Source organism: Nomascus leucogenys, chromosome 16, assembly GCF_006542625.1.
Source record: "Nomascus leucogenys isolate Asia chromosome 16, Asia_NLE_v1, whole genome shotgun sequence".
NCBI lineage: Eukaryota > Metazoa > Chordata > Mammalia > Primates > Hylobatidae > Nomascus > Nomascus leucogenys.
The window spans coordinates 61,672,834-61,700,379 of NC_044396.1; the positions used below are offsets into that span (position 1 = coordinate 61,672,834).

General features: G+C 35.7%; 1 protein-coding gene across 2 annotated transcripts; it reads left to right on the forward strand.

The window, feature by feature from the left end:
* Positions 1 to 1,973: 1,973 nt before the first annotated feature.
* On the forward strand, positions 1,974 to 27,546 carry EBAG9 (estrogen receptor binding site associated antigen 9). 2 transcript variants are annotated; one of them, XM_003256118.3, is made up of 7 exons: positions 1,974 to 2,258; positions 13,116 to 13,213; positions 16,202 to 16,280; positions 17,072 to 17,230; positions 19,275 to 19,382; positions 23,184 to 23,275; positions 26,824 to 27,546. In XM_003256118.3, exons 2-7 carry the CDS (start codon positions 13,131 to 13,133, stop codon positions 26,942 to 26,944), a joined length of 642 nt encoding a protein of 213 aa, XP_003256166.1. In that variant the 5' UTR covers positions 1,974 to 2,258; positions 13,116 to 13,130; the 3' UTR covers positions 26,945 to 27,546. The 2 variants fall into 2 exon arrangements, with proteins under 2 accessions (XP_003256166.1, XP_003256165.1); XM_003256117.3 differs by lacking the exon at positions 1,974 to 2,258 and adding an exon at positions 2,347 to 2,801.

Consider the following 27,546-nt stretch of genomic DNA (forward strand, 5'->3'; position numbering starts at 1 on the left):
CCCAATCCCAAATTATTGACTTGCAATCCCAATTATGGGCTTACTACCTAACAAGTAAAGATGATTTTAAAATATTATTTTATAGGTATTACTAAAGTAAATTTTAAATTTGCAGTCTTTAGCGAGCTTTGTTTTCTGTTTTGCTATTGTGTTGGGAAACAAGTACTCAGTAACTAGCTGTTTCTGGAAAAGTATATACCTTTCGTTTTGTTTCATTTGGAAATGGCAAATTTAATAAAGAAAACTGAAGAATCAGGAAAAAGAAGAAAATATCCCGGGGCATAATAAATTATCTAAAGCAATCAACTCTTTAAGAAAAAAAATTAAAAACATGTTTATATCCGAATATAGGTTATTTTGGATTTTTTTTTTTTTTTTTTTGAGTCACGGTCTTGCTCTGTCTCCCAGGCTGTAGTGCAGGGGCCCAATCATGGCTCACTGTAGTCTCGACCTCCCGGGCTCAGGTGATTCTTCCCACCTCAGCCTTCTGAGTAGCTGGGACTACAGGCACGTGCCACCAAACCTGGCTAATTTTTAAATTATTTGTAGAAACGGAGTTTCGCGCGTTGCCTGGGCTGGTCTTAAATTCCTGGGCTCAAGCGTTCCTCCTGCCTCGGCCTCCCAAAGTGCTGAGATTACAGGCATGAGCTACCGTGCCCTGCTAGATAACTCCATTTTTTAAATCCAAAAAAAAAAAAATTAGAAATTTTATATTGAAATTTAGGCATTAGAATTCTAGAGATTAAAGTTAGAGCAGATGTTTAAGGGACTGCCAGGGGCTGCATGGCCTTTGGGAAATGCAATTACCGGAAATGATACTGTAGTAGTGCAATAGTAATGCAGTAGTAGTAGTAGCTGTAGTAACAACTATTATCTATGAATGTTTGCTATGTGCCAGGCTCTGTGCTAAGAGAGCTTTGCAAGCATTACTACTGCATGAAGTAGGCAGTATTACGGCCATTTTACTGATGAGGAAATTGAGGTGAAGAGATTAAATAATTTTACCCAACTTTACACAGAACCATTCCAGAGCACGAGTCACAAACACGTTTCCCGTCTTGGAAATTAAATTATTAATAAAAAACGTGGTGCAAATTGGAAGGAGGACTGTTGTGGTAGATTATCACAAAGTTAAGTGGGTAGGTGGTTGCTGGGTCAGGGTGGGAGAACAAAGGCAGCTGTAGTAAAAAAAAAAAAAAAAAAAAAAAAAAAAAACATTAAAGGCATATAAAGAAAAAGGCTGGTTGAGGAACAATTTGCATAAACTGATTTTGGCCTTAGACCCTATTCACTTCTCCCTCACCAGTCACTTTGCAACTGTGGAGCATAGTATTCTGAGGGTCCCCTGCACATAACAACCCTTTTCATAGTATACAAGATAAAAAGAAGAATCAGGCTGCAAAGAGAGAAGCACTGAAGGAAAGAACATCTCAGGTTGAAAGAAGGGCAAGTCCAGGGTGCATGTGAGGAACAAATGCATGGACACGGTGAAGTGCCACTTCTTCATTTCTAGTTAAACGCAATTCAATTAAAAATTACTGGGAGGAGGCCACGTCCTGAATTAAACTCAGCATTCTGCATCTTTGAGGTGGCGGAATGACTGAGGGGAGGGGGTCTGTCTAGCCACATCCAAATCTTCCTGAGACAGAGGGAGATCCCTCATTTGTTGCAGTGTATTTTCCTTGGTCGCATCTGATAGAGGGGTTCTGTGGGTTGAACAGAAAGGGGCTCCGCTGGAGGGGAGGCACTCTGCATAGAAAGAAAGTAGGGACATCTGACAGAAGCAGGCGCTCCGAGAATAAACAGTCAAAGCAGTTCGCAATGGTCCCAAAAAGCTACCCCTCACCGAACCTGGCGTGCCTGTCGCCACTTGCCCCGCTCCCGGCGCTCATTGCCTCCCAGTCCCGACGTCAGACCCGTAGCCTCTCACCTATTGGGCCAGCCAGGACCTGAGGCGGAGTGCAGAAGCGCGGGCATGGAGACAGCCGAGAGCCGCCTTCAAGGAGGGTTGGGGGCGGGGCTAGAGGAGGGGCTGAGGGCGGGTTTCCCGAGGAGGGGGCGGCCATGGCAGCTGCGCGGAGGCAACGCAGCCTGCTACGGAGCGCGCGCCCGGCTTTGAATGAGTGGGGCTGGGAGTGAACGGGCGGAGCGCGAGCTCGAGGAAGAGACAGGCAGCGCGCGTGAGCGCGCCCTGTGTGCGCGCGCGGCCCGCGGCAGCTCGGAGCCTCCGCCGGGCGGGCGGGGAGGGGGAGGGGCAGGTGAGTGTGTGCGGTTCGCGCGTGCCTGGGAGGGGCTTTCCTCTCCCTACCCCCATCCCGACCCCAGCCCTAGCCTCTGGAGCATCGTCTGCCCTTCGCCGTCGGCCCTCCGCCTAGCCGCGCACTTCCCGCCCTCCTAGCTTCCTTTTCGCCCTTCCACCAGACCTCCCTCGACGCCCGACAGCTGCTCTGGGTACTGTTTCCGGGTCAGGGTGACCTCTGGGGCTAGAAAACTGCGACTGGGAGCGGGACCCAGGCGTGCCGCATTCGCCATGCTCCGCTCACGCGTGGGAGACTGGGCTGTGGGGTACCGGCCCGGAAAGCACCCAGTCTCCAAAGCCGCTTTCCTCAGGGAAATTTGCGTGACCTTACTGCCCTCAGTCTACAGGCCTTGTACCTCTGCAGGACGATTTTTCCACAATTTAAATCCCAGTCCACCTGGTATCCAGCTCCAGCAACTTAGAGCGTTTCACGTCACGCCGGGCGCCAGGCGTCGGCTTGTATAACCTGAAAACGCTCCTGTTTTTCTCATCTGTGCAGTGGGTATGATTTTTTTTTTCATCAACCAATTTCACGTGGGTAATCTGAAATGAAACCACTAAGTTATGAAACTCTTTCCTTTTGAGTTATTCGGGAGACCTTACTCCGCCTTCGGCAGTGGTGTCACATATTTGAGGGCCTGACTCTCGGTTGCCAGACATGGCACAGAATGTTCGATTTTACTACCGGCTCTCACACCGCTTCTGTTTCCCCTTGTCTTAGGGGCCGCTGCTCAAACCTTTATTTTTCAAATTTAAGTGAGTTCCGGTAAATTTTATTTTGGGAGCTTTGTAATATTTTCTAACCCACTTCAGAGAGTTATAGTTTGAGGATATTCTGGACTGTACTAGATCATATGGTTTTCAAATTTTGGTATGAAAAGATTCGGAAATAGAGTTTTAGAAATACAGCACTTGTTTAGTATGTACCGACATAGATTTTTGGCTTTGCTTGTTTTATGAATTGTGATGTGTTGAGGCTACTTGAAAGGACCTCTAGCAGTTTACCGAGAATTTCAACAAGAAAAGATATAATACATTTGATCTATCAGTTTTTAACGTAGCATTCTTTTTTTTAATTGTAGTAATTTTTTTTCCGTTAACATGGCAGAGCTCTCATTCCTGATTTCCTAGAGTTGTCATTTCTTCAAAAAGCCTTAATGAGGATACATTGCCTCATAGTTTTGAATCTCATTCTGATATACCTCAAATTTTTGTCTTTGTAATTTTTAAGGAAATTTAATGTTAAGATTAGATTATATTAACATTGTTCCGTTCTAGAAAGTGTTTTAAAGCAACCAAAGTGTAGAGTAGTGTAAGATACTTATCAAATTGGTGATCTAGAGGGCATTTCAAAAATTGCACTGAGGCAATGTGCACACAATTAAAAGGTTTCTTAAGTAGGATATGATGTGGGGAGAGCCGTGGGCTTTCGGGTCAGTCTCTTTAAATCCTAGGTAAGTGAATCTAAGTCTGTCAACCTCATCTATTAAACGGGAGTAGTGAAAAACCTACCTCTTTTGGTTGTCCTTGGGATTCCAGTGAGGTGATCGAACATTGTCTTGAGCGTTCAAGTGCTCAAGGAATGTTAATTTCCTTCCATTCAACAAATATTTGAGTACCTACTATGTGCCTGGCTTTGACTGAGACCTATAAATACCAGAATGAGCAAGACTGATGGACGTCCTACCTCCTTAGTTTCTTGCATTCCTCAGGAATAAGTTTATGGGCAAGCTCATGACAATTGGGAGTGAACGCAGAGTTCCCCTATGCGGAGTTGGTAGTATTTCCCAGCTTCCAAATCCAAAGTAGTGACTGAAACATAGTAGGTGCTAATGTATATTCATTTAGATGAATCGGGACATTAAGTAAATACAGGTCTCAAAGGATATTCCTGTCTGCCAGTCAGTGTAATTGGTAAAATCGAAGTGTGGCTTGATCGCATTTTCCCTATTTTAGTGCAACTGGTTGGAAAATTTATCTTCGAAGTGGTAGTATCACTGAATTATTAAGAATGCTCATTGTTCATGAGATGTTCTTGGCTTTTGAATTAAATAGACCTAGGTTTGAGTGGAGTCACTGGATATGCTTACTCTGTGTTTAATTCTATGAAACAACGACAATAGTATCTATGTCATAAGATGACTTTTTGAGTTAACATTTCGATAGTGCATGGTTCATAGTAGACAGTCAATGAGTATCAGTTCTCCTCTTTTATTAATCACAAAAGAAAATTTTCCGCCGAATGAGGATATTCTTGATTGCTAGGGAGAGAATTCTATTCTGTAATCACTAAAAGACCCAGTTTCTATTTTTTTATTGGGGAAAAAAAAAAAAACCTTTAAGTTTTAACTTCAGTTAGCATTGAAATCATTCAAGTTGGCGAATATTTATTAAACAATGACACTAACAGTATTTGGAAAGGTGATGGCTGTGGTTACCAGGGCTCTATATGAAATTTATTCTCAACTTTTATTCATGTATATCCTAAAACTAACAGTCCCAAATGGTAAATATCATTTTTCTTCACAACATACTGATAAGAGTATCTCCTTGATCCTGTTTCCTTCCCTGCCAAGTATCACACGTTCTATAGTCTCTTTTCTGGCTCTTTTTTCTTATAGTTTTTCAGAAAATTTAGGCTAATTTTCATTTGAGAAAGTTTTCTTTTGATTGAGAGTTTTGTTCTTGACAAATCAGCTTTAAATGAAGCGATTGTTCACCATCGTAATTTTTCAGATCACTCTACTTATAGTGAAGCAATCAAACTTTTTTTTCAAGTCTTACTTTGCAAGTGGTAACTGAAGGTACCAAATGAATAAAATACTCTAGAGAAGGGTTGTACAGGGCAAAGTAAGGTATAGAAATAACCATAATACAAAATAAAAAATGTTGTTTCTCGGGAAGAGTAAAATACTAGAATTAAGAAGACTTTACAGCAAGAGGTAGTAAAGGCTTCTGCTGGATAGATTACAGTGGGAATAGGAAAGAATATGGGCAGTACTGGGAAATTGAATAGGGTCTTTTTGGCAGTTAGGTGTAAGGAGAAAGAAAGGAGTCAGCATTGTTGCTTGATTTGAACCTGAGTAAACCACTGGTTGGGATGTTTTTGACAGAAGTATTTAAATAACTCGAGTAAAATTTTTAGTATTCTGGTTCATTTTTTTTTTTTTTTTTTTTTTTTTGCAGTCTCTGTTCTTTTCATCCTGTCAATTAGTAGGCCACTTCCAGGCTAGGCATTCAGTAAATTGTTCAGCTTATATGGAGAGACAGCCTCCATATGTACAAAAGTACATGAGTATTGCTAAGGTAACGTTTTGGAGCCCTGTCTTTGTACCTTAATAGGCTACAAGCCCCTTCTGACCCTAGAAATAGAAAAGACTAGTGCGCGTTGCCTTTCCTTAGAAGAAACTGGCAATGATGGCTCTACAGAGCAATCAAGATCAGATACTATGAGAGTTAAGTATGTTTTTCTGGCTTTCTGATTTTGTTTTGTTCTTATTTTTTATGTGTTTGTTTGGAACTTTTGTATTGAGGTATAGCATACTAACAGTACATACAGGCAAGTATGTGGTGTTACTACTCAGATTGAGATAGTAGATCTTAGCTCTCTAATGCTTCAGTATACTCCATCAGAGATGACCATTTTTTTTTACTATATAATTTTTAACCCATTCAATGTAATATTTTATTAGGTAAAAAGCTGCATTACATGCTTTTTTCAAGACTTTAGGAGTCTTGAATCCCCATGAAATGCATTTTTTTAAAAAGCATGGGCTGGGCACGGTAGCTCACACCTGTAATCCCAGCACTTTGGGAGGCTGAGGCAGGCAGATCACTTGAGGCCAGGAGTTCGAGACCAGCCTAGCCAACATGGCGAAACCCTGTCTCTAGTAAAAATACGAAAATTAGCGGGTGTGGTGGCATGTGCCAGTAGTCTCAGATTTGGGGGTGGCTGAGGCACGAGAATAGCTTGAACCCAGGAGACAGAGGTTGCAGTGAGCCAAGATTGTACTGCCACACTCCAGCCTGGGTGACACAGCAAGACTCTATCTGAATTAAAAAAAAAAAAAAAGTATGTTATAGCACAGGAATGGTGTATTTATCCAGGATGATTTTACTCCTTATGTTTCTAAATATTATTGCTTATCTTATGCTCATGTAAGGTAATTAAAAAACTAATCAACATTTCAGTTTTAAAAAGGAGTATATAGCTGTCCCTTTAATGTGGTCACATGATAATCATTACTTAAGTTAGGTTTTATCCCCTTTTAAGTAAGTATGTGTACAACTGAAGTCCAAATATACTGCTTATGCTTTTTTATTTTGGAAAAAAAAAACTATCAAATTACTGTATGTTTTTTCTTTTTGTTTTAAGAAGTCAGCACTCTAAATAATTGTATTAATCAAGTGTTGTGATTGTTTCTAAAGGTGTTACTAATGGATTGAGAGGCCAGTCTGTTTTAGTTGTGATTTTGTTATTACCTGGTTGTTTCACCTTGAGCAGAACCGTTAACTTCAGTGTATCTTTAGTTTCCTCATTTAGAAAATTTAAGAAGTTGGATGACGTATTCTCCAGCTGTTCCAATGACAGGAATCATGATTCTAAATACTTAGTAATTCTCCTCCTTTGACAAAGAAAAGGCAAGGAAAAGCTAAGACATGAGATTCCATTATCAGTAACGTCATTCCTGTAAGTGTGTGCACATATGCACACACATATGTATGTTTGCCTGTGTATTTCTTGTGACTTGATTTAGCATGTGGTCTATTCTACCTCTTAACAGTGGAGAAATGACTATCTCTCATGGATTAACAGATTTTTTTTTCCCTCTTTCGTATGTATTTTGAGGCTCTTAGTCAGGACATTGAAATAGTTACTTAAGTATTCAACTTTAACTTGTGCGAAAACTCATCTTAAGAAATTTTTAAAATTAAATAGTGATTATTAGGGTAAATATATGCAGTACATATATAGTATACAATATATGCAATACATATATAGTATAGGTGACTAAGATGTATAAGAAAATTTTGGAAATTAAGAACCATGTTTAAAAAGGATACAGGCCAGATGTGGTGGCCCACACCTGTAATTCTAGCACTTTGGGAGGCCGAGGGGGTGGATCACTTGAGGTCAAGAGTTCGAGATTAGCCTGGCCAACATGTTGAAATCCCGTCTCTACTAAAAATACAAAAATTAACCTGGTGTGGTGGCAGGCACCTGTGGTCCCAGCTACTCGGGAGGCTGAGACAGGAGAATTGCTTGAACCTGGGAAGCGGAAGTTGCGGTGAGCTAAGATTGCACCACGGCACTCCAGCCTGGGCAACAGAGCGAGACTATGTCTCAAAAAAAAAAAAAAGGTACCAAAATAATACCAGTTTTACCTTTTTTTTTTGAAACGGAGTCTCACTCTGTTGCCCAGGCTGGAGTGCAGTCGTGTGATCTTGGCTCACTGCAACCTCTACCTCCCAGGTTCAAGTGATTCTCCTGCCTCAGCCTCCTGAGTAGCTGGGACTACAGGCATGTGCCACCGCACCTGGCTAATTTTTGTATTATTAGTGGACGTGGGATTTCACCATATTGGCCAGGCTGGTCTCGAACTCTTGACCTCGTGATCTGCCCACCTCAGCCTCCCAAAGCGCTGGGACTACAGACGTGAGCCACCGTGCCTGGCATAGTTTTACCATTTTTAGAATCTTTATTCCTATCATTGCTATGGCTGTAGTTTTCAATTCCTGTATCATCTCTTTCATAAGGACATATATCTTGTTATTTAATCATAGGGAGGCAGTATGAGTGTGATATTTAAGGACTGAAACACTACAACCAGACTCTTTGGGTTCAAATTCCAGTTCTATAACTTATCAGTTCTGTATCTTTGGCAGCTTACTTAACCCTGCTGTGCCTTAGTTTTCTTATCTGAAGTAAAGACAAAATAGTACTTGCTTCAAGTCCTTCCCTGGGTTGTTGTGAGCATTGGATGAGTTATTACATGTTAATCACTAAGAAGAATGCTTTTTATGAAATATAAAAAGCTATTACAGTATATTGAAATGCTATTGTGAAATCAGATTTCTGTTTTTAGAGAAGTTCTGAAATAATGTTTCTTTTCACTAATTGTCCTAGTTTCCTAATGGAAGTTGGCTTTCTAGAAAGTAACAAATAATTGATACAAGATTATGATGGTGTTAATGACTTTTTAAAATAATATTTTAACCAGAATATGAACAGTGTTCTAATTTAAGTGACATAATATTGTTCAAAAATGTATTCATGTAGATTGTTTTAACAGCTGTTTTGAGTTCTAATTGAAATACAATAAACTGTGTATAATTAAAGTATACAATTTGATTAGTTTTGATTAATATATATACACTCACCTATGAAACCACCACAGTTGAAGCAGTAAGTATATCCATTACGTCCAAAAGTTTCGTCATGTCTGTCAGTGATCCTTCCTTCCCACTTCTCCCTGCCTCATTACAAGGCACTGCTGATATTTTCTGTCACTCTATATTTGTTTATAATTTCTTGAGCAAGCTTGTCCAGTCTGCTGCCTGTGGGCCTCATATAGCCCAGGATGGCTTTGACTGCAGCCCGATGCAAACTAGTAAACTTCCTTAAAACATTATGAGTTTTTTTGCAATTTTTTTAGGCTTATCAGCTCTGGTTAGTGTTAGTTTATTTTATGTGTGACCCAAGACAATTCTTCTTTTTCCAGTGTGGCCCAGGGAAGCCAAAAGATTGGACACGCCTGTTCTAGAGCTTAAAAATACTATGTATGGAATCATACAGTGTATACTTTTTTGGTGGTCTGACTCTTTTCATTCAGTGTAATTATTCTGAGATATAGTCATGCTATTACTTGTAACAATAGTTCATTCCTTTTTATTGCTGAGTAGTAGTCTGTTGTATTTATATACTACAATTTGTTTATCCGCTCACCTGTTGATATACATTTGTGTTGTTTCTAGTTTGGAGCTATTAAATAAAAATAAAGCTGCTATTCAAATACAAGTCTTTTATTTATTTATTTATTTCAATTTTTTTTTGAGATGGAGTCCTGCTGTCACCAGGCTGAAGTGCAGTAGCTCAATCTCAGCTCACAGCAACCTCCGTGTCCCGCATTCAAGCTATTCTCCTGCCTCAGCCTTCAAATACAAGTCTTTATATGGCTATATGCTTTTCTTTATCTTGGGTAAATTACTAGGAGTAGAATGGCTGGGTCATATGGTAGATGTTTGTTAAACTTTGTAAGAAACTACCAAACCGTTTTTCAAAGTAGTTGTACATTTTACTTTCCCACTACCAAAGTATGAGAGTGCCAGTTGTTCCAAATCCTCGCCAGTACTTGCTATGGTCATTATTTTTAGTGTGAATCATCCCAGTAGGTATGTAATAATTTCTCACTGTGGCTTTAATTTGCATTTTTCTAATGATTAAAGGTGTTGACCATCATTTAATGTACTTATTTACCATTGTATATGTTCTTTTTTTTTTTTTTTTGAGATGGAGTCTCACTCTGCTGTCCAGGCTGGAGTGCAGTGGCGTGATCTCGGCTTACTTCAAGCTCTGCCTGCCGGGTTCATGCCATTCTCCTGCCTCAGCCTCCTCAGTAGCTGGGACTACAGGTGCCCATGACCATGCCCGGCTAATTTTTTGTCTTTTTAGTAGAGACAGGGTTTCACCGTGTTGGCTCGATCTCCTGACCTCATGATCCACCTGCCTCGGCCTCCCAAAGTGCTGGGATTACAGGTGTGAGCCACCACGCCCAGCCATGTATATGTTTTTTGATGAAATGTCTAGTTAGACCTTTTGCTCATTTTTAAATTGAGTTTTTAAAAATTATTTTTGAATTTTGAGAGGTTCTTATATATTCTGGGTTTAAGTCCTTTATCAGACATATGCTTCGCAAGGATTTTTCTCTCAGTCTGTGATTTGTCTTTTCATTCCATCAATAGTATTTTTGAATTGTAGTTTTTAATTTTGATAAAGTCCAATTTACTAATCTTTTATTTTATGGATTGTGCTTTTGTTGTACTACCTAAAAATCTTTGCCTAACCCAGGGTCACAAAGTTTTTTTTATTTTTTCTTGCAAATTTTGTAGTTTCAAACTACATTTAGGTCTATAATCTATTTTTAATTACTTGTAACTGGTGCCAGATATATATTGAAGGTTTTTGTCTTGATTTTTTCCATATGGATATCCAGTTTAACCAGCACTTTTTTTTTCTTAATAACTATTCTTTTCTCTCTGAATTACCTTTGCATCTTTATCAGATTTCAGTTTTTGTATATATGTGGGTCTATTCCTATACTTTCTGTTGATCTATTCGTGTATTTTGATTCCAGTACTACACAGTTTTGATTACTGAAGCTTTATAACAAGTCTTGAAACCAGATAGTGCTAGCTGTTTTACCTTGTTCTTTTTCAATGTTGTTTTGGCTGTTATATATGTTTTTTGCATTTCCATATGAATTTTAGAAATTAGCTTGTCAAGTTTTACAGAAAAAACCTGCCGAGATTTTGGTTGAGATTGCCTGGAGTCTATAACTCATTTTGGGGAATGTTGATATCTTAATAAAAATCTTCTATCTCTGCGAAAGTCTTTTTAAATTAATATAGGCCTTTTAACTGTCTCAGCAATATTTGATAGTTTTCAGTAATCAAGTCCTTAATTAGATTTGTCCTCAAGTATCATTTTTTTATGCCTATATAAATTTTTTTAGCATTTCAATTTCTTATTGATTGTTGTTAATGTATAGAAATGCAATTAACAGATAGAAATCCCATTGAATTTTCCACATAGAGTATCACACTTTTATTTCTTCCTTTCCATTCTGGATGCCTTTTATTTCTTTTTTATTTTTTTCTTTTTTCTTTCTTTTTTTTTTTTTTTTTTTTTGCTGGATCGCATTGGCCAGAACTTCCACTACGATGTTGACTAAAAGTAGAAAAAGCAGACATGCTTGTGTTGTTCATGATCTTGGGGAGAAATTATCAAATTTTTTTACCATTAAGTCTCATATTACTGTAGGTTTTTCATAGATGTTCTTGATCAAGTTGAGAAAGTTCCCTTATACTTTGTTGCAGTTTTTTTTTTAAAACAGTAATGGATGTTGAGTTTTGTCAAAGGCTTTTTCTGTCTCTATTGAGATGTTTATATGGTTTTTCGTTTTTAGTTTGCTAATATAGTGAATGACATTTGATTTTTAAAAAACCAATCCAACATTTCCAAACTAAGCACCAGTTTTTTATGATGTAGTATCCATTTATATATTGTTGGATTTAATTTACTAATATTTGGCTAAGGAGACTTGTGTCTAGATTCATAAAATATTAATAGTTTTCTTTTGTAGTAATATCTTTGGATTAGTATCAGTGTAATACTGGCCTCAAATAATGAATTGGGGAAATATTCCTTCTTCAGTTTTTTGGCAGTTTGTACAGAGTTGGTATTATTCCTTCCTAAGTGTTTTGTAGAATTTACCAGTGAAGCTATCTGTGTCTGGGAGATTTTTATAACTACGAATTTAATTTCTTTAATAGATATATAGATTTTCAGGTTGTTCTTCTTATGCTTTAGTAATTTGTGTCTTTCAGGGAAGTTGTCCATTTCATCTCACTTGTCAAGTAAATACAGGCACAAAGGTGTTTGTAATAGTTCTTCAGTATCCTTTTAATATCTGCAGACTCTAATAATGTTATCTGTCTTGTTTATGATATTGGCAAAATTCTGTTGTTAAGGACACATGTTTTAGATTGTTACGTACTTTTTATTAATTGACCCCTTTATCACTGTGAAATGACCACTTTTATACCTGGTAATGTTATTTTCCCTATAATCTTTCTAACATTGAAATAGTTGCTTCACCTTTCTTTTGATTAGTGCTAGCATAGTATATATTCTCCTATCCTTTTACTTTTAACCTATTTGTGTCTTTTTATTTAAAATGCGTTTCTCATTGGCAGCATGGAGTGGGGCGGTCTTTCTTTCTTATCCAATCTAACGATCTCTGCTTTTCAATTGGAATGCCACACAATTTGCATTTAATGAGATTATTGATATGGTTAGATTTACGTCTGTCATCTTATTTGTTTTTGACTTGTCCCATGTGTTATTTGTTCTCTTTTCTTTGTTGCCTGCTGCCTTTTCAATTGAGTAGTTTTTATCTCCCTGCTTGTCTTATTGGTTATGACCAGTCCTTGCCCCTCAGAATATATGATTTAATGGACTTACTAGAGGTAGTCCTAGGTATTGGCATTTCTTTAATAGATTCCCAGATTTGTGAACCACTGGACTAAATGAGCTCCATGGTAACTTTCAACTTACTAGCTATGTGACTTTGGTCAAGTTATTTGACCTCTCTTAATTCAATTTCCCCATCTATAAAATGGATATAAGAAAATATATTCATCTGCAAGTTAAAAATATTTAAAGTATTTTAAATAGTATTATATTCATGTGGTTCAAACTTTAAAAGGTACGCAGAGATTTAATATATTCTATTTTATACTTTTTTATTTTTTGAATTGTAAATTTTTTTATTAATAGATTTAGGTAAAATTATTTTCAAAAACTCAGAATGAAGGGTTTTATCCTTAGAACCATTGAAAACTCGAAAACCTGGTTTTTGACTTGTTAATATGATTTAAATTATAATTCTAAAATTTACTGTGTTATATTTATAGTTTCTAGAGAAAGGTAAAAAAAATCTTAGATTTTTCTTAGTGCATAATAGGTCTTTTCAGGACAGGAGTATGACTTTTTAAATCAATTTAATGCATTTTTTGTTTTATGCCTCTTCCACAGGTTTTGATTCCCACCATGGCCATCACCCAGTTTCGGTTATTTAAATTTTGTACCTGCCTAGCAACAGTATTCTCATTCCTAAAGAGATTAATATGCAGGTAAATAAGTTTTATGTTCAAACTGACCTGTTTATCTCCTCGCTGGTTTTGGATACCTTCAAAACTTCAAATTTCATGGACAGGACAGGTTATATTTAAGCTGAATATCTTGATTGCAGTATTTATTCATTAATTCCTAGTCATTTTAAAATACTTTTTCTCTACTTCAGATCTAGAAAATAGAGGTTCAGTTGTTTTTGTTCATTCAAATTCTTACACTTTCCATTAAAATAACATGCTTAATACTATTTAGGAATAGACAGAACAACTTTCATTATTATAATCATCACAGAACTTTGATGTATTTGTTTCATTATGGGAATGTTTTAAAGTGGTTAGGTGAAATTCGGAATAGGTATTTCTGTCTATACCACAATAGTGTTGTTTTTATATTTAAAAAAAAAAAAACTTTAACAGAGAAATCCTAAAAAAAAAAAAATTTTTTTTTTGTCTGTTTAAGTAACATTCTAGAATATGCAGGAAGTCAAGGGCAGGTAAGTCATTTGCTTTAGGACATTATCTGTAGACTTCAGTTCCTTCTGTTTTGTCACACGATCATACCCAAGAGCTATGATTTCTAAAATGTGTGCTGAGGCACCTCAGGGCTTTGCATGAAATTCACAGGGATGCCATAGGATATTTTAAATTTTACAGTGAAACATAGTGATAGCATCTGTTGAATACCTCAACTCAAAGTAGTTCACATTTGCAACATTAAATCCTGCAGTATTTTTTTATGATGGTGTTCTTTAATGTTTGAGATAAGTTTTTGTTTACTTATATTTTTGGTGACATCTCGTTGCAAAGCCAGGATTTTAGGTTGTAATTAAAAGTGAGTACTGCACCAAAATTAATGTAGAACTGAAAACAAGAATGATGGTCTCCAGTCTTATTTTAAGGCATAAGAAGCTGTGCAGTGTTCAACAGGCACACAGATTTCATTAATAAGTTCAGTGATTGTGGTTATTTAAGAATAAAATAAAAATATTACTTTTTCTTTAAATGTGTATTTTTTACAATGGCTACTAAGCAGTTTGGATATACTTAAGTATTAAGTTTTTTGGGTGTAACTACCTTATTCAGTGGAATAGTTAGGTGTTTCTGTGGCCTAAGGGTACTGTGAAAAAGTTACTTACACACTAAGAGGAGGGTATAGTAAAAGAGGAAATGGACAGCAATCAGCTCTTTTTTTATATATATATAGACATGACTTAGAGGTTACACTCAACAATTTTTGCACTGCCTGCTTTCCAGAGCTTAGTCATATGGCCCCCTAGCTGCAAGGAAGGATAGGAACTGCAGTCTCTGGCTATATGACCATTTGATAGCTGCTAAAACTCTGAGACTTAAGTGCCATTGAATTTATTGCTAGAAGTAGAGTGGTCTGGGATTTAAAAAAAAAAAAAAAATGTCCAGGGTATTGCAAGAGAACAAGTGGGTCAAATGATCATCCAGAGATGATCACTGGGGCAGAAGTGAAGAAAGAAATGGAAAATTCAGGTGGTTGACTTGAAATCACCCAAGAGGATAGGATTTGGGAAGTAGAAAAAGGAGTGAACTAAGTGTTCAAATTACCAGAGAATGAGGAAGAGAATGGCCAGAAATTCACCAGGTAAAGCAACATTAAAAATGGGTATTAATTGCCAGAAGGCAGGAAGTTAAAAGAAGCATTGTGTTAACAGTGGTGATGAAATATAGATGTTTTCTTCTTGTACTTCTATTTTTAAAAATTTTCATTAAATATAGATTACTTTTAGGATAAGAAATTTTCTTGATGTAAAAATATTAAGGACATTCCTATTGTCATTATAAATTTCTATTGTAAATGTATACATATTTTGAATTGATTGTATGTTCAGTTTTAAAGAAAACTGACCATATGTTAGGATAAGCTTCTCTTTGGTGTCTGAAGGAACCTTAGACCATGTATTTTAAAATACCAGACTTGGCCAGGCATGGTAGCTCATGCCTGTAATCCCAATGCCTTGGGAGGCCAAGGCAGTAGGATAGCTTGAGGCCAGGAGTTCAAGACCAGCCTGGGCAACACAGCAGGACCCCATCTCTATGGAAAGGAAAAACAGGCTTATGTCATCAATTTCATAAAGGACTATATTACTTTTCTATTCACCCTTTAAACAAATACATCTTTGAATCTGTAATAAAAATAGCTGACTTTATCGTTCTTAGTTCTTAGTCGATGCTTTATAGATTATTTGAAGTGAAGTAAATGACTGTCTCTATTACCTGCCATTTTTTGTATGTTGTGCTATGTAGCAGGCACACACTGTCTAGGGGTTTTAAATATGTCACTTAATTAAATCCGAACAACCCTGCAAAAGTGGGTTTGAATACCTGCATTTTATAGATGAGGCTGTTGAGGCTGAGAAGTAGGTAATTCTAACTAGACATAATAGAAGTAACATTGAAAACTGTGGTTTACACAGATTCCACAGCCCATGTTCTTAACAAGTGAGTTATAGTACGTTCTGTTTAATGTGGTACTTTTCCTACTAATCCTTAAAACTAAGTTACCGTTTGGTTCAAACCAGTAATTTTTAAACTTCTTGATAGTTAGTCTTATCAAGAAACCCCATGTATAAAACATAAAAGCCAAGCCACCCTGTTTAAAACAGCAAAGGTGGCCCAGAACTTCACCCACAGAACCCACAGCACTCCAAGGAGCATGCTCTGAAACCATCTTGCATTTTTGTTTTTGACTTTATATTCCTCTTGAGTTTGTTTATAATTCTGAGTCCTAAGCCAAAAAGCAGTTATGTTGTTCTGTCCAAGATTTAAAAAACATTCACAGGGTGTCTGATTTGTGACTTTTTTTTTTACCATAAATTAGTGAGTAACTGTTATTAAAATCAATAATCATAAAATTGAGAAAGATCTTGTTTTATAAGCCTTAAATTACCGTACATAGTAGTGCTTTTACTTTGCTTGTTTTGGTGGTTCTTGAAATAAATTATTTCATTTTTGTTTCAGATCTGGCAGAGGACGGAAATTAAGTGGAGACCAAATAACTTTGCCAACTACAGTTGATTATTCATCAGTTCCTAAGCAGGTAGGTTATTTTTGTGTTCTTTTGTTTTGTTTTGTTTTGTTTTGAGAGATTGAATAAGTGTCCCAGAACAATATTTTAAAAACTGGATTGCAGATCATTAATAGAAATTACTTTAATTTTTGTTGTGTTGTTAAATTTATCTGGTCTGAAAATTCTGTTTGGTTCTTCATTTTATCTTCTGTTTCTTTCTTGACATTTTCTATTTTGTTTTCATTGGTTTCAAGTGTTTGCTATTGCTTGTTGGAGCATTTTATAATAGCTATTTTAAAGCCTTAGAGAATTCCAACATACCATTTTGGTATTGGTATCTGTTGATTAACTTGCCTTGCAAATTAAGATTTATTGTTTTTATGTGCTGAATAATTCTGGGTTGTTTCATGAACATTTTGAATACTGTGTTTTGAGACTTCGTCTTATTTAAATCTTGTGGAGAAGCTTGGTATTTTCTATCAGACGATCAATCTGGTTAGGCTTGGGTGAAAATGCCCAGCCCTTCTGTGGGTTGTAGTTTTAATGTCAGTTCAGTTTTCAGAGCATTTGCTTTTGTTTTACTTTTTTTTTGTTTTTTGATGCATATAATAGAATAAAATAGAACAGAATATATCAGAATGTCTTGTATTTTTTGAACTTTTGATCAAGTTTTGATCTGTGATATAAAATGTATATTTTCCTGTGAGTCAAAAAAGTGTGAAAACCAGTGTTTTAGAAAGCCCATTTTTCTAATAAATCATCAATGAAGTGTTCATTAAGTTGCCCCTTTGTGGCTGATAATGTTGATCAATTAAATTTAGACAGATGTTGAAGAGTGGACTTCCTGGGATGAAGATGCACCCACCAGTGTAAAGATCGAAGGAGGGAATGGGAATGTGGCAACACCACAAAATTCTTTGGAACAACTGGAACCTGACTATTTTAAGGACATGGCACCAACTATTAGGAAAACTCAGAAAGTATGTTAAGATTTATGCTTTTGGAAATTAAACTACTTTTTAGATTCCTATAGTTAAAATTAGATGATACAATTCACATTTATTAGAAAGCCTATTTCTTTTTTTTTTTTTTTATACTTTGTTTTAGGGTACATGTGCACAACGTGCAGGTTAGTTACATATGTATACGTGTGCCATCTTGGTGTGCTGCACCCATCAACTCGTCATTTAACATTAGGTATATCTCGTAATGCTATCCCTCCCCCCTCCCCCGACCCCACAACAGGCCCTGGTGTGTGATGTTCCCCATCCTGTGTCCATGTGTTCTCATTGTTTAATTCCCACCTATGAGTGAGAACATGCAGTGTTTGATTTTTTGTCCTTGTGATAGTTTGCTGAGAACGATGGTTTTCATCTTCATCCATGTCCCTACAAAGGACATGAACTCATCCTTTTTTATGGCTGCATAGTATTCCATGGTGTATATGTGCCACATTTTCTTAATCCAGTCTATCAGCCTATTTCGAATTATCAATTGTTTGTTTTCTGTCATGTTAAGTAAGAATTTTATATGTTCAAATGACCTAGGCATAGTTCTAGTAAGTTGTACCCCAAGTCTTTTAAAATTATATTTATACATGTATCGAAATCCTACTATATGTCAGATTCTAGACTCCAATCTCTGCCATGGAGACTAAGGTGAATTGGATGAGTTCTAACAAGTTCATACTTTAGTAATATCTGCAAACTGTTAAGTAGATTTTATTGTTTGTAACCATTATAAAACTGATGCAGGACTCTTAAGAACTTAAGAATAATTGTGAGTTTGTATTAGTCATCCATACATTATTTAATCCCTTTTGAATTGAATATGGAAGATCATTTAGAGATGCAGGGAATTACTGGAAAAAACAGAATGCTTGAGTATTTTCCTTTTTATTTATCAAAATAGTACATGTACTTTTTTTAAATCAAAAACTGTAGAAGAACTTATAATGAAAAGTGAGACTTCTGACCCATCACTCTTAGCCAGTTCTTCTAAGAAACAGCCACTCAATAATTTTCTATTTGGATTTCTTCAAGTGTTTGTCATCGTATCTATCTACAATATGGTTATATTGCCATTTCTTGTTTACCAGTAACAGACATTGTCCATTGACATTTATACTATGGTAAATGAAGATTTATTTCTTACTACCATTCCCTCTCCTTTATTCCAGTCTACCTCACTAATCACTCTGCTATATCAGAAAAACACACTTAAAGCTCACTTCCTTGTTCAAACATAGAAAATATTTTTATCATATATATATATATAAACACACACACACATACACACTTTATAAAAATTAGGACATTGTTTCACATTTTCTAATACAGTTGTTCCTCACCTTTATCTCAGCTGATTTCAGCTATACATTTATATTTACATTGTCTAGGTTGATAACATTTACATTCTTTGTTGTTGAGTTGTCCAAATGTCTCCATGCTAAAACACGTTAAATTGTCTATTTTTAAAGGATCCTTTAAATGAGTTTCTTAGTAGATGAATACCTTGTATTGTGGAAGTATACTGCTGCTCTCAGTAGGAATCTAGTATATTACTATAGTGCCTTATTAAATTAATTAGAATGGAAATGCTTTGAATGAGGCTACCAACATACCATATAAGTGTATTTTGATGCTACTGGCCTGAATGAGTTAATGTATTCATAGGTATCTCACATGCTGAGAGAGTTGTTTATACTGTTGGCAGGATGTGATACCTGTTGTTATTTAATACAGTAACTAAAAGTGATTGATTATATTTTGAGGTCTGGGGAAAGTAGGAGAGAAAGAAAGAAAATGAGCCTGTATTAATTTTTAAAAGTGAAATACAATTTTTCTTAGTATGTAACTGATTTGTACAACAATTGCCTGGGAAATTGGTATTTACAGACTTTTTTTTAGTTTTTACATTGTAAATTTTAAGAAGAAATAAGTAATTAGAAAATGTTTTGGTTGTCTATTTTTTTGTAGTGATTTGTAAAAGATCCCTATAATTCTTTTTCAATTAATCTTTCAGATTGTTATTAAGAAGAGAGAACCACTGAATTTTGGCATCCCAGATGGGAGCACAGGTTTTTCTAGTAGATTAGCAGCTACACAAGATCTGCCTTTTATTCATCAGTCTGTAAGTATGTTAATGGTTCTAGGGAGAGGTTTCGTTTTGTTTCTGTTTTCTTTAAAGCAGAGGAATAAAATCTAAATGAGTTTAACATAGTATTTATATTTTTGTAACTTTGAAACAGGTTTAGCAGTTTGATAGAAGTTAATCTGGAGTTTTACCAATCCTAACCTTTTATGAGATTGTAAATTACATTAGATACTAAGATCAAGGTCTCATTGTACACATGAAAGATAGAGATACAATGTTATTTAAAAATATAAACTTCAGAGAGATTACCAATAAGAGATTAACCCTAATGGTAGATTATTTTAAAGTGAGTTATGAATTGTTTTCTTCATAGAGTATATTTTCATTCAAAGTATGACTTAATTTTAAATGGTTTGACTTAAATGAAACTTTTTAAAGGAAAAATTTTTGAAACAAGTAGACAGCTGAGGTTCTCAACCTTGGGAGCATATCAGAATCAGCTTTGGAAGTTTTTTAAAAGCACAAATGTCCAGACCCCTCCCTACCTAAGCTTTAAGCATGCTTTGATTGACTGATTATATTATCTATTGTTGTGTAACAACTCCAAATTCAGTGACTTGAAATAATAACAGATATTAATGTAACACAGTTTCTGTGGATTGGGAATCCAGGTGACTAAACTGGGTGGTTCTAACTCAGAATTTCTCATGAGTTTGCAGACAAGTCATTGGGTTGGGGCTACAATCATCTGAAGGCTTGACTGTGGTCAAAGGATTCATTTGAAAGACAGCTCACTTCTACACCTGACAAATTAATGCTGTTTGTTTGCACAAAGCCTCAGTTCCTTGCTGTGCCCCTCTCCAAGGAGCTGCTTGAATTTCTTTATGATATAACTCCTGATTTTCCCAGTAAGTTATAAGATAATGAGAGCACTTGCTCACGGGTGAGGGTGACACCAAATGCCTTTTTGTGGTGTGGTTTTATAAGTAATACACTGTCACTTCCACGTTATTTCATTAGAAGCCACTAAATCTGGCCCACATGCAAGCCTCCACCTCTTGAAGGAAGGAATGTCTAAGAATTTGTGGACATATTTTTAAATTACATCTATCTGTCAATCTGTGTATTTTATTAATTTGTTTAAACTGCACAGTTGCTTCTGAGGTCCCTCTCCCCAGGGGACCCATGTATATGTATGTTTTTAATTCATTAAGTAAAAACACTGTTTTTACTAAAGCCAGGCCCTGTGGCATGAAAGGTCTTTGCCTCAGAAAAATGCATTCTAGTAGGGGAGACATGATATTAAATAAATGATCACACACATCAATATAATTACAAACTTTGATAATTCTGATGCAGTTACACGATGCTATGAACACATAACACCATAGATACTTAGCTGAATAACATCGCATTATAATGTTTTTTATTTTATATATCTCAAAATTAAACTTTATTCATAAATGTTTGATCCATATTGGTGAAATGCTTTAATCCTACCCACTGAATTAGCAATATTTGCCACCTAAATATAATTTTATTATAATACTATCATAGCTCATTGTAAAGTTGTAAATATACAACTACTTACAGAGTTGAGAAGGGGTAAATAGGGTAGATGGAAAATGTCTCCACTGCTATTTCCACGTATTTTCCTCCCAAGCAGACAGAATAAAGGGGCATTGCATAGGAGAGGATGGTAACCTATTGGACTTCGTTTTCTATACCAAAAATATCTTACCATTCATTCTACAAATTAGATTCTTCTTTTAAACTACACATTTTATTTTTTTCTAGAATTCATCATTTGTATTGTTGTGAGAGATCTTTTATACTAAAGATAAATGTCATATTTTATACTTTTTTGGTTTGTTAATTGGTTTGGATATTTTTGTTGGGCAGGTGTATTTAGTTTTTATGTAGACAAATCTATCAATGGTTTCCCCTTTTCTTTTTACTAAGGCCATCTCTACTAAAGGATCAGATACCACCCTTTTTAATGGTCTCTATAGTTTCACTTTTTAAAAAAATCTAAATATTTTATGTACTCTAACAGTCAAATACTTTAGTGGAAGAATAGATAATATGAATGGGAACTTTACAAATAAGAAATAGACATAACCTAATTTGAAGAAAAGCTTGATCTTATTAGTGCTCAAAGTAGGCCCAGTGAGGTGGTACATGACTGTAATCTCAGCACTTTGGGAGGCCAAGGCGGGCAGGTCAGTTGAGCTCAGGAATTCCAGACCAGCCTAGGCAACATGGCAAAATCCCCCCTCTACAAAAATAAAAAAATTAGCTGGGTGTGGTGGTGCGTGCCTGTAGTCCCAGCTACTTGGGAGGGACTGGGGTAAGAGGATTGCTTGAGCCCAAGAGGTTGAGGCTGCCGTGAGCTGTGATCACACCACTGCACTCCAGCCTAGGTGACAGAGTGAGACCTTGTCTCAAACAAACAAAACAAAGTAAAATAACAAGATACAATTTTAAATCTTGTCAAATTAGTAAAGATAGAAAAGAAAGCAGCTGAGTGCAGTGGCTCACACTTATAATCCCAGCAATTTGGGAGATTGAGGCAGGAAGATCACTTGAGTTCAGGAGTTCAAGACCAACCGGAGCAACATAGCTAGACTTCATCTCTAAAAAAATGTAAAAAACAAATCAGCCAGGTGGGGTGGCATGTGCCTGTAGTCCCAGCTACTAGGGCGGCTGAGGTGGGAGGATCCCTTGAGCCTGGGAGTTTGAAGCTGCGGTGAGCCATGATCACACCATGCACTCCAGCCTGGGCAACAAAGAGAAACGCTGATTCCTAAAAAAAAAAAAAAGGGAGAAGAAAAGGCAAGATTTCTACCTACTGTGGTCAAGAGGATAACTTGGTACTTTTCAAGGCTGTCATTTGCACTTTGTTTCAGTAGCTTTAAAAATGCTCCTTTCAGAAATGTATATTAAATAATTAGAAATATTTTAAGAATTTTTAACAGAGTATGGTATTACATATATTCTCAGGAGAAGAAAACTCAAAACATTCTGTTTCATTTTTAGGGGTAAGTATTTAAAACAATATGATATTAAATAAATCTGTTCACCGATTGGTACCAGTTATTTTACACACAGTCACTTCCACACCTACCTAAACAGTCCAGCATGACCATTTTCATTGGTTATTGAAAGAAAACAGTGAACTTTTAGAGGTCTGGCTTGGGAAATAGAGGTAGGGACCAGTAGATGATAACCAGGTAAGAAAGTCTGGGAAAAGGAGGCATGACATAGAAGTATTTCATTAAAGATAAATTTTGCATGATTTGTCATTTTTGCCTAGGATTGAGACAGTAAATGCCAATAAAAAATCTCCAGTAAGTTACATATGCTTAAATGAAGATGACTATGCTAGTTTTTAAACTTCAGCTTGCAGTTCTTCTCAGCACAGATTAGTCCAGTCAAGGATTTCTAATTCAGTCTGGGATCAGTCAGTTTCTTGTCACTCTATCCCCAGCTCCCTCATCTTACTGAGGAGAGAAAGAAACAAAAGACATGTTCTGTTCTTGTTCATTCCAAAATAAAGTACAGCAAAGAAGAGAATTTAATATAAGAGAGTATCCCATGAAACATAAAGAAGAAAGCTGGCCTTGCCTAGACTGTTGAGCACTGAAAGTCATACATCAGTTCTAGGCAAGCCAAAAGCAAAATCATCTGTGCCTTGTATAGGACAGGGTAAGGAAGCTGAGAAGACACAGGAGAATGACAGGTTCTGAGTTATGTGTTAAAAGATACCCTTTTTGATGGCTATGTGGAGAAAGGATGGCTTTTACTCTCTTAATTTTGTTTTACTTTTCATTGTAGTCTGAATTAGGTGACTTAGATACCTGGCAGGAAAATACCAATGCATGGGAAGAAGAAGAAGATGCAGCCTGGCAAGCAGAAGAAGTTCTGAGGTATTTGAGTGGCATTTATATTGCAACCTGAGTAGAAGAACTAGATTTCTTCCCTACCGTGTTTCAAGTCAACGGAGCCTATTCTGCCAAATATTATATTTTTCTTCATTTGATCCTTAGATAATATGGACTTTTTCTTTTTTGTATTTCAGACTGCAGATACTATTTTATATGATTAAAACCTCACAGAAACCAAGAATTTTAAGCACTATAGGAACAAAATAACTATTAATGGCAAATGAAGTGTTATATATACATGTATATAAAAGGTTTTATATATATGTTTTTTATATATATATATATATATATATATATATATATATATATATATATATATATATAAGGTTATATACATATACATACCGTATTACAAGCTTGATATTCCTCTAGGTCAGAAGTTACAACTTTATTTCCATTTCCTCGTGATCTAGCATAGTGCCCAGTACTGCTCATTTGAATGAAAATAACTTATGTGACACTCTACATTTGTATATATATCTTAAATGATGTCCATGAAAGCTCTATGTGTTAGATGAACTACCCATTCTGCAAAAAAATACTATTCTGGAAGTTTTAAAGTTCATTTTTATTGGTTGTTCTTTTTTGTGTGTGAGCAGCAAACATATTTCTTAGTACTGCTACATTAGGTCAAAGAGTAAAGAGAAAATTTATCTTAAGGGAGAGCTAGTGACTGATTACTGATTTTTAAAAGTCAGATATTTAAATGCATCTAAAGAATTTATACATTTTTAAAATTGTATAGTAAGATACAGCAATATAAATTTTTTTATTTTAAAATTGAGATTGTTTTTACCACAGGAATAGCAAACAAATTATTCTTTATCTGACTCTCAACAAAAAAGCTGATTTCGTTTTTGTATTTTCCTTTCTTGGCTTTGTCAATAAATTACAGTTACTGTGAACAACCAGCAGAGGGTGCAGCTAAATAACTGGGAATTTTGTTTGAAGTTTTTGTTTTTTTCCTTTGAAATACATTGTCCTTTTTTTTTTTTTTTTGCTGGTTAGAGGATGTCACATTTCAAAATTCAGTCAGTAAAATTGTGAGAGTTTTTAAAATTTCGTTCTTATTTAGTCAGTATAGCTTATCTTTTATAAAGGGAATATTTTTTAAATTGTGAGCTGTAACACTTAGGATATTGCATGGATCATCAAAAAAGATAAATCATCTCTTTAAAATTCCGTGTTATTTTAAAAAACAAATAATAGATACAGATGTCTGAGTATTTTACGACATTTTGGGGATTCTAGTAATTATTAGTGCCATTAACCACAAAGACAAAGGAAGGGGGCTGTCCTTTTTAAATACAGTAATCTCACTGTAGAGTTCATGCCATGAGTTCACAAGTATCTTAATATTGTACAAAAACCTTTTCTTTTTCATTCTAGCCTCTTAACCCCTAAGCAAAACAAAACAAATGAAAAAATGTACTTAAAAACTTAATATTTTACCCTTTAAGGACAGCTTGGGAGAGTGAGATTGTTAATCCGTAATAGACATGCTTCATGCTGCAAGTACATAGATAGAGCCAAAGAGAAATCGAGGTGTCGGTACATTGTTACTGCCCCTGAATAGACATTGAGCATTTTAAAAGTGTATCCACATTCCATATCTTCTAACTCTGAGCTTTTTTCCTATTGCCACTATAAATACTGCCAGTACTGTGATCAGTATTACTAAGAATGAAGATTCTGGTACTTTAATAATTCCCAGCGTGAATCTGGATAGGTAAAATGTATTTTTGTCTGCAGCTATCTCTTAAGTTGTCTCCTTTATACTTTAGTTTTTGATACAGATTGGGTATCCCTTTCCAAAATGCTTGGGACCAGAAGTGTTTCAGATTTTGAAATTTTTGAGAGTTTAGAATATTTGTGTTCTACTACTAGTTCATCATCTCAAATATGAAAATCTAAAATCTGAAATGCTCCAGTGAGAATTTCCTTTGAGCATCAGGTAGGCCCTCAGAAAGTTTCAGATTTTGGAGCATTTCAGATTTCGGATTTTTGTATTTGGGATGCTCAGCCCTTACATTATTTCAGCTAGTAACCAGGTCAAAACTTCGTTATCTTACTTGTTTATAACCTAGACAGTCCTTTATAGTTTTTTCTCTACCTCCCTTTTTTCTTCTGGTTTGACATTTTTAGTTCAGATTATTAGCTTTTCTTGAACATGAGCAGAGTGATGAAAAACAGATTTTTTAAAACTATTCTTCAGAAATTGATAGCAAAAGTCAAAATGTTGCCAAAAATAGTTTCTTTACTTCCTTGAATTTTGGTCATCCATAACTCTGCCTACTCCTGTTTATGATTGAGAACTGTACATACATTTCACTCACTGTAGTTAATATTGAGCTCCCCCAGACATAGATAATCCACTTTGGATTTTTCTGCATATAACCTAATGTTGCCTCTTCCATGCCCAATTGTGACCTGTATCTTCCTTCCTCAACGTTGCATACTTGAATGATTTTCTCACACCCTAACCCTTCAGATCCAGGACCAACGTATGTTTACTCTGCTCTCTCCCGTTTCATCATCCCACTCCTACCTCCACTCCCTACATAAACCAATCAATAAAGATAGAGAGAGTGAGTCTGAGTCAGTGGAGTTATGGAAAGAGTAAGGAAGAGGTATGTATTTCACGAAGTATAATTAGTAAATACCTACCACTTTTTTTTTTTTTAACTTTTAAGTTCAGGGGTACGTGTGCAGGATGTGCAGGTTTGTTACATAGGTAAACGTGTCAAGGGAGTTTGTTGTACAGATGTTTCATCAGCCAGGTGTTAAACCTAGTATCCATTAGTTATTTTTCCTGATCCTCTCCCTCCATCTAACCTCCGCCCTTCCGGTAGGCCCCCGTATGCATTGTTCTCGTCTATGTGTTCATGTGTTCTCATCATTTAGCGCCCACTTATAAGTGAGAACATGCAGTATTTGATTAAATACCCACCACTCTTTTCTTTGGTAGAGTTAGTCACATGTTAATCTTGAAATTTACTTGGTGGAAGGTGTATCTTAAGTTTCCATTTTCTTTTTGGAGCGTGTGTTCTGTTCAGCTGTGTTCATCATGCACTTTAAAAACTGGCTGTTTATAACTACTATAGTAACAGGAGATTATCAAGCTCAATATCAAGCTTTTCTGAATGGTATCCCCAGATAAAGATGTGGTTCAATGGAAGTATTGTTTTACAAAATGGAGATAATCTAAATAAGAAGTGTCAGAAGATGTGGATTCTTATCCCTGTACATAATCCTATGACTTCGGGCAAGTCACTTAGCCTTTATGCCCCATTTTACTTATTTGTAAAACAGAGATAATATTTCTATTTCACAAGTCGTGTTCTAAGGACTAAGAGAAATCCTGTTTTTGAAAATATTTGGAATTTTCAAATTAGTGAGAAACTTTCAAGACTTTCAACATTTTATTTGGTGATAATAAAAAGGCACTGCTATTTCTTTCTAGAATTTATTTGCCATTTTACCTGTGTGATATTTTCTAAAAGTAAAAATATAAGTATGTTTCTTTTCAGACAGCAGAAACTAGCAGACAGAGAAAAGAGAGCAGCCGAACAACAAAGGAAGAAAATGGAAAAGGAAGCACAACGACTAATGAAGAAGGAACAAAACAAAATTGGTGTAAAACTTTCATAACATATGTTCTTCAAATTTTATCATGCCAGTAGGAGAAATCTCAGCTCCACAACCCAAGCAACATTTGTATGGATTTAAGAGTATTTTAAGAATACACACTGCTTGATTTTAATACATTGATCAGGCCATCCAGGACACCATGATTCTCCCAAAGTACCTTGAACTCTTAGTGATTGAGACTCAAAAAAACAAAAAAGACTTGAGACAATGTTTTCTTCATCATGCTCCAAATATAAGACATTTCTTTGCAGTACAGCAAATATCACAAATGGAATATATCAGTACCTCTGAAGCTAGTGTTTCTAGCTAAATAAATGGGTGTATATAATTTTATGGTGGAAAAGAACTGTACTGTCTGATTTCCTTCAATGTGCATAATGATAAAATAAATAATTTTAATATTCTTTTGTTTCCATGGTTACCTGACCTAAATTAGATAAATTGTAGGGCTTTAGCTTTCTTATTTTTGTCAAAAGTTGGTGTTAACATACATTCCCTCTAATTTGAACTGGTATTGTTTACGTTTGATACAACATTAAGGAATTTGATGATTTTCATTTCATGAAAATGACATTAAATGCAATAATTTTATTTATCATAAA